Source organism: Cervus elaphus, chromosome 9, assembly GCF_910594005.1.
Source record: "Cervus elaphus chromosome 9, mCerEla1.1, whole genome shotgun sequence".
NCBI classification, from domain to species: domain Eukaryota; kingdom Metazoa; phylum Chordata; class Mammalia; order Artiodactyla; family Cervidae; genus Cervus; species Cervus elaphus.
The window spans coordinates 41,818,081-41,826,021 of NC_057823.1; the positions used below are offsets into that span (position 1 = coordinate 41,818,081).

The 7,941-nt window shown below is 40.1% G+C and overlaps 2 protein-coding genes across 2 annotated transcripts; one reads left to right on the forward strand and one right to left on the reverse strand.

Annotated features, from left to right (window-relative positions):
• Window positions 1-3,531: 3,531 nt before the first annotated feature.
• On the forward strand, window positions 3,532-4,260 carry LOC122699989 (gametocyte-specific factor 1). Its single transcript, XM_043912500.1, has one exon. The coding sequence runs from the start codon at window positions 3,645-3,647 to the stop codon at window positions 4,146-4,148; it is 504 nt and encodes a 167-aa protein (XP_043768435.1). The 5' UTR covers window positions 3,532-3,644; the 3' UTR covers window positions 4,149-4,260.
• A 2,242-nt stretch (window positions 4,261-6,502) lies between these two features.
• LOC122699982 (olfactory receptor 56) lies at window positions 6,503-7,450 on the reverse strand. The gene has a single exon (XM_043912493.1). The coding sequence runs from the start codon at window positions 7,448-7,450 to the stop codon at window positions 6,503-6,505; it is 948 nt and encodes a 315-aa protein (XP_043768428.1).
• Window positions 7,451-7,941: the final 491 nt, after the last annotated feature.

Genomic DNA, 7,941 nt, shown 5'->3' on the forward strand with positions numbered 1-7,941 from the left:
TCTGTCTCTTATTATGCTCTGGACAAAGGTGGTAGCAGAAGGACAGTAAAAGAATAATTTTTTTAAAAAATTAATTGCACTGGAAATCAAAATATACAAGTTGAAAGAAAATTTGAACTGTTTACTCTGACTTACCAAATGTATCAATTGATTTTCAATAAATGTCTTTTAGTGAGTTGATTGGGAAAACTGATCTTTGCTAATAAAGGAAACCCCACTATAATGTAATCTAACACTTTGCTATTGATTGAGGTACAAATTTTTCCAGAGAAAGCCTTCCCAGGTGGCAACATATAAGATTTTACTTGGGCAACACAGGAGATATTTTAGGACAGAAAGGGTTTCCTGCACGACTCAGATCAGACTTGCCAGAACCCAAGTCTGTATATGACACTTCTGCAGAGGTACACCTGGGAATTTTGTCAGAGAGCAGAAAGAGGGGAAGTCAAACCTATAGGGTAACTTTCTCAAAGAGAAATAAACTACAGGGTTGGAAAAGAAGGGAGCAAGCACATCAAAACATATTTCTCCAAATGAGTGTAGAGCTATGACATTCAACTAGAGCTATGACATTCAACTAGATGGGGTATTGGAGAGGACTTCCAAAAGAAAATATATATATACAGGGTGTTGGGGAACAGCAAGCAGAAGTTTGTTTTCTAGGGTTGGAAACATAGGCACATATGTAAGTAGAGGATTTTATCCTGTCTTTCAAAATCTAACAATGAGATATCATCACAGATAGATAACTCTCCCAGTACCCTGAGTCAGCCAATATCAGGCAGTCTAGACTTTGTTGCATCCTCTCTGGACTTGAAAAGACAAATCATGCCCACTCTTCCTGAAACTTGTGATAAGACCCTGATGAGGTAATCTTCTCTTTCTGGGTCTCAGTCTCCCAAGCTTTAAACTGAAAACCTCAAGCAAACAACCCTCAGGTCTTCTCTAGTTCTACCCAAGGAATAAAGGATTAAGAGAGGAAAACTTTTTTTTCAGAAGTAAAATCTAACCATATGAGTTTTCTACCTTAAGAGAAATTGTAAACAGGAGAAAGGCAGGAAGTGGTAGTGGGGTAAAAAACATTTGATAGCAGAGAGGTGAAATACAAGAAACAGCAAGGAAGAGCCTTACCTGAATCCAGGTAATCAATAACATCAGGAAAGCCTGAAGAGTCAAGAGGCAGATCCCACTGGGAGCTCTATGTCCTTGGTGAACAGATTCTACAACCCAGGGAGGATTGATCAGATCGGTCAGTGGGATCTCTCTCATTGCAAGAAAGATCTTGCAACCTTATTAAAGGAAATGGGCCAGAAATGGAATCAGGAGGGACTTAGGAAATGTAAAGAAAAGAAATTTCCAGGAGAAATAAAGTCTTGTGTGGTCAGAACACCTCAAGAATATCCTCCTGTCTTATGAAAATAGCAGTTTCTGTGGTGCTATGGGTACTTCCCAAGCTGAGGGAGAAAATACTAAATGCCTTTCACCATGGTTCTGAAGAAATGCACTTAAGACTGGTTAAAAACGGAACAAAATGAGTCTGAAAGAGTCTAGAAATCTAGGAAAACCTGAAAGCGAAAGTTCCATGCTAAAACCTGAAAGCGAAAGTTCCATGCTAAAACCTGGCAAAATCTTTAAGGGTTAAGAAAGAGTCTTTCAGGAACAAAAATTAGAGCACATAGAGACCAGACATTCCTCATCCCAAAAGAAAGCAGTGTGGGAGTGAGTCAGACCAGAAGAAAAGGGGCTTCTAATTGGTAGAAAATATAGAGCCTCTCACCTGTGGAAGAAACCCCTTGCTGGGCTAGGTCAAGCATCTATCTAAGAGACTTTATTCCTTGCCAACCCTCACTGCCATCCATTGTTCTCCATTCTGCTGTGACTGAGGAAAAGTTACTTCTGCTTTCAGGAATCCTTAGAGAACCATCTTCCACAACATATTTGTTCCCAGTCCCTTGTAATTAAATCTCTTGGGGAAGGAAGTCTCCTTCAAAGTTATCTGATCACCTGATCTCACCACAAGACAAAATATCTCCTGGGGATATGTGGAGAAGAAAACTGGGGAGAGATTCTATGGGACAATCTGGGGGAAACTGGCTCTCCTTCCATTCCAAAATGGAATGGGAAACATTGGCTTTTGTTCTGAATTGTGGTCCACTTTGTGCATGTCCAGTAAAGAATGTGTGTAGATGAAGCTACCAGGACATCTTCCAGAGTCTTCCAGACTGTTGCCCCTCTGATTCCTTCTGCCTCCTCCCATTATCTAGGTTAAATGAAGAGTGTGCACTGTGTGCTCAGTCATGTCTGATTATTTGTGACAACATGGGCTGTAGTCCACCAGGTTCCTCTGTCCGTGAAATTTTTCAGGCAAGAATACTAGACTGGGTTGCCATTTCCTACTCCAGGAGAGCTTCTCGACCCAGAGATCCAATCTATCTCTCCTGCATCTCCTGCATTGGCAGGCAGATTCTTTACCACTGCACCACCAGGGAGACCCAGGATAAATGAAGAGATGCCCACCCAAAATCACACTGACCCTTCTAACCTCTGAGTTCAATTTTGCTGCAATTCAAAGTCCTCAAGAGATGAAAGAGTCAACAAATAATCTGTTGTGATAAAGTGGTAATCTGTCCCTGGACTGACCTCCTCCTGCCCATTTTTCTGTCATCTCTAACCCAGTTGAGCTTTTGTTATACTAAAAAATTTACAAAAAGTAAAGGTAGCAAAGCACAGACACTTTACCTTGAAGTCAGGCGGAGCTGTGTGTCCATGTTGTTTAAACTTCTTTTAGGCAAGGGACCCATGTGAACCCCAGTGTCCTCATTTGTATAATGGAAATAATAATTTTAACTATAAAATATTTGTTCTGAGAATTAAACTGAATAGACAAACTAAAGTCCCCTCCCTGTTATAGAGATGCAATTACTATTGTAACATCCCTCCATTCCCTCTAAAGCCCCAAAATAGAGACAAAATACAGACTTTACAAAAATTGTTTATAAATCTCATTAAACAAATAAAGCCTATAGCAAGCAGCAGAAACAATACTGAGGAGGAAGAAGAATCTAATTTCCAGAGTTACCACATTATAATATTCAAAATATCCAATTTTCAGTGAAAAATCACAAACTATAAAGACAAGAAATGCAAAGAAGCTATCCTTGAGAAAGCACAGACATTAAACCTACCAGACAAAGACTTAAGTCAACTGACTTAAATATTCTCCAAGTGCTGAAGGAAACTATGGGGGAAAAGCTACAGAAACTAGGGGAAAAATCCATGAATAAATAGAGAATATCAATAAGAGATATAAATTATAAAATGAAACAAACATTCTGAACCTGAAAAGTACATAACTGAAATGAAAAACTCACTAGAGTCATCAATATCACACTTTAAAAAGCAAAATAAAAATGAGAGCCCTTGATTAGGGTCAATTCAGATTAGCAAGTCTAAGAAGTAGAAAGAAAAAAGAAAGAAGAATAATTAAAAGAATCTAAGAGGTCACAGGAAGTGGGGGCCCCACCCCCTAACGTCAGGGGCCGGAAGGGAGCGTTGCTGGGGCACGGGTGTGAGCGAAGGCGACCGTGAGGAGAGGAGAGCGTGTCTCCGCTGAGCACTTTGGATTTGGCTCCTTAAATCCCAACATGGAAGAAACTTACATCGATACTCTGGACCCTGAAAAGCTGTTACAATGCCCCTATGATAAAAACCACCAGATCAGGGCCTGCAGGTTTCCTTATCACCTTATCAAGTGCAGAAAGAATCATCCTGATGTCGCAAACAAACTGGCGACTTGTCCCTTCAATGCTCGCCATCAGGTTCCTCGGGCTGAAATCAGTCATCATATCTCGAGCTGTGATGACAAAAGCTGTATTGAGCAGGATGTAGTCAACCAAACCAGGAACCTTGGACAGGAGACTCTGGCTGAGAGCACGTGGCAGTGCCCTCCCTGCGATGAAGACTGGGATAAAGATCTGTGGGAAGAGACCAGCACCCCCTTTGTCTGGGGCACAGCCAGCTACTGTGGCAACAATAGCCCTGCAAGCAACATAGTTATGGAACATAAGAGTAACCTGGCTTCAGGCATGCGCGTTCCCAAGTCTCTGCCATATGTTCTGCCATGGAAAAACAATGGAAATGCACAGTAACTGAATATTTCATCAAATGCCAAACCCTGGAAGACTCTTCTTCCTGCTGTAGTGGGTTCTTCATTTTTTTTTCTCCTAATCTAATTATAGAAAGATAAACTGTCTGTGACTTTCAAAAAAAAAAAAAGAATCTAAGAGACTATAGGATGTCATCAAGCAAAGCAACACAAACATTTCTTTCTTTTCAAGAAAGAGAGGAAAGAAAGACACTGTAAGAATATTTTTTAAAGAATATCGAAACGGTTCAAGTTTGATAAAAAGACTTGAATCAACACATTTAAGTTCAATGAATTTCAAAAAACACAAACATGAGATATCTTTACAGTGACATATTATAATTAAATTATTGGATGGTAAGAACAAAGAGAATCCTTTTTTAATATATTTTTTTATTGAAGGATAGCTGCTTTACAGTATTCTGTTATTTTCTGTCAAACCTCAACATGAATCGGCTATAGGTATACACATATCCCCTCCCTTTTGAACCTCTCTTCCATCTCCTACCGCATCCCACCCCTCTAGATTGGTACAGAGCCTCTGTTTGAGTTTCCTTGGCTATCTATTTTACATATGGTAATGTAAGTTTCCATGTTACTCTTTCCCTACATCTCACCCTCTCCTCTCCTCTCCCCATGTCCATAAGTCTATTTTCTATCTGTTTCTCCATTGCTGCCCTGTACATAAATTCTTCAGCACCATTTTTTCTAGATAGCATATATATGTGTTCAAATACGATATTTATCTTTCTCTTTCTGAGTCACTTCACTCTGTATAATAGGTTCTAGGTTCATTCACCTCATCAGAACTGACTCAAATGTGTTCCTTTTCATAGCTGAGTAATATTCCATTGCCTTTCTTAGGGACTGGAATGAAAACTGACCTTTTCTAGTCCTGTGGCCACTGCTGAGTTTTCCAAATTTGCTGGCATATTGAGTGCAGCACTTTAACAGCATCATCTCTCAGGATTTGAAATAGCCCAACTGGAATTCCATCACCTCCACTAGCTTTGTTCGCAGTGATGCTTCCTAAGGCCCACTTGACTTTGTATTCCAGCCTGGGTTAAGTTTTTTCAACTTAATTCATTTTTTTTATAAAACTGGTTCATAGTGTCATTGGTCTTTTCTGTATCTATATTGTTTATTTCTGCTTTGATTGTCATCTTTTCTTCTCTAGTGTATTTTGGCTCCTTTGTTCTTTTTCCTTCCTTGAGTTGTATAGTGTGATTGTTCATTTGAGATTTTTTTCTGGTTTCTTTTAATGTTGGTGTTTATTGCTATGAACTTTCCTCTTAGAATTTATTTTGTTGCATCCCGTGAATTTCAGTGTATTGAATGTCCCCTTTTAATTTTTGTCTCAAGGTATTTTTAATGCTTCTTTTGATTTGTTCTTTGATCCATTGGTTGTTCAGTAGCATTTCTGTTCTAATCTTCACTTTCCAAAACAGATATAGTTTTACTTTTGCAGAACTTTAAGTACAGAAATAATCACAGTTGCCAAAGCAAATTTGGCACCTGAATAGTGCTTTTAAAAATGTTTTCATACATATATCCCTTTTGATGTCTTCTTCTTGCCTTCATTCTATAAGGTTTATTAAGTAACTACTACCTATGAGGCACAGAACCAGGTACTGGAAATAAATAATTTATTAGCAGTTAGGGATATATTTGTATTTTTTTTATTTAAGTATAATTGATTTACAATGTTTTGCTAATCTCCACTATACAGCAAAGTGACTCAGTTTTACATATATATATATATTCTTTTTAAAATGTTCTTTTCCATTATGGTTTATCCCAGGAGATTGGATATAGTTCCCTGTGCTACACAGTAGGACTTTGCTGCTTACTTATTCTAAATGTAGTAGTTTTCATCTACTAACCCCAAACTCCCATTCCACACCTCTCCCTCCCCCACATCCCTTAGACTAGGAGCCATCCAATAAAGAATCATAGAGACTCAATTTCTCCCATCTAGAAAGTTTTTATTTAAAATATTTATATTTATTAGGTGAAATCATCAACTAAATAATATAGATGATACATAAATGAAAAAAGACTGTGCCCAGGACATAGCAAGCACTCAATAAAACACAACTATAACCAAGAAGAATTAAAAATAGAGTGAATTTCCTTCAAAGACTTCATAAATGATCAATAATGATAATAATAACAATGCCTTGCTTCCTCATGGTGCTTTAGATTTACATACAGTTATCCCAACAAAATCCCTGTGAGGCTGGGCAGTGTCATGATTCCCGTTTATTGATGAGAAAGCAGTCACTCACAAACTGAGAATGACTTGCCAACATTATGCAAACAGGAGGTGGCAGCACCAGGCTCCAGATGCCCTGGTGTTCAGCGCCAGTTGCCAACCCTGCAGTGATCCAGCCCCTTCTTCAAGGCGCCCATCACCTCCCGATTTCTCAAGCTATAAATGAGAGGATTGAGCATAGGCGTAAGGACTGTGTAGAAGAGAGAGACCACCTTGTCATGGCTTGGGGCCCGGTAGCGCCTAGGCCTAAGGTAGATGAACATGGCTGCCCCATAGAAGAGGGACACAGCAGTAAGGTGGGAAGAACAGGTGGCCAGAGCCTTTTTACGAGCATAAGCAGAATGCATATGGAGCACAGCTCCCAAAATTCGGGCATAGGAAGCCACAATGATGGAGAAGGGCAGGAGCAGCATGAAGACACAGCAAGCAAAAAGCAGGGAATCAAAAATGGATGTGTCTACACAGGCCAGTTTCAGTAAAGCTGGAACCTCACAGAAGAAATGATCCACATTCCTTGAGCCACAGTAGGGTAAGCTTACGGCTCCCACCATCTGAATCATTCCATCTATTATCCCAAAAGTCCATGAACTCCCAGCAATTTGGAGACAGACCTTCTGGCTCATAAGGATGGGATAGTGAAGTGGGTGGCTAATGGCCACATAGCGGTCATAAGCCATGAGTCCCAGCAAGAGCCCTTCAGATCCCACAAGAGAGACAAAAAATCCAATTTGTATGGCACAACCCACAAAGGAGATGAACTTCCTGCCAGAGAAGAAGTTGAATGCCATCTTGGGCACAATGTCACAGACCAACATCAGGTCCATGAGGGAGAGCTGGCTGAGAAAGAAGTACATGGGTGTATGAAGTCGAGGATCCATGTAGATGAGGCAGATGAGGAGGACATTCCCGCAGAGGGCCACTGTGAAGACCACCATAACCACAGAGAATAGGGCAAAATCAGCCTGGCTATGAGAAAAGATGCCCAAGAGGATGAAGCCATCTATGGATGATTGATTCAACCGTATCCCCATGGTTCAGTTGTTCACAGTCACCTGAAAACATGGACAGAGAAATTCTGAGATTGGGAGACATGTCTTTACTTATCTCTGAATTCTTCTTCTTCAGTCATCTGTATCTTTTGTAATTCATTAGAGCACAACAGTACATGCTTAAGGATATATAAGAGGACAGGAGCTTTCCAGGTGGCCCCAGTGGTAAAGAACTTGCCTGACAATGCCAGAGATGTAAGAGACATGGGTTTGATCTCTGAATTGGGCAGATCCCCTAGAGAAGGGCATGGTAACCCACTCCAGTATTCTTTCCTGGAGAATCCCATGGACAGAGGAGCCTGGCCAGCTGGTCCATAGGGTTGCAGAGTTGGACATGACAGAAGCGACTTAGCACAGCACATTCTTTCATTTTTCCCAAAACATAGGTGAGAGGATATTTGCTATCTCATAAAATTGAACCATTTATCTACAGTTGTATGTATCCATACCAAGAAGAATAGAATCTGAGTTAG

Bases quoted from the DNA above. Each gene is read 5' to 3' on its own strand.
- LOC122699989 (XM_043912500.1), top strand. From the start codon at position 3,645: ATGGAAGAAACTTACATCGATACTCTGGACCCTGAAAAGCTGTTACAA.
- LOC122699982 (XM_043912493.1), bottom strand. From the start codon at position 7,450: ATGGGGATACGGTTGAATCAATCATCCATAGATGGCTTCATCCTCTTG.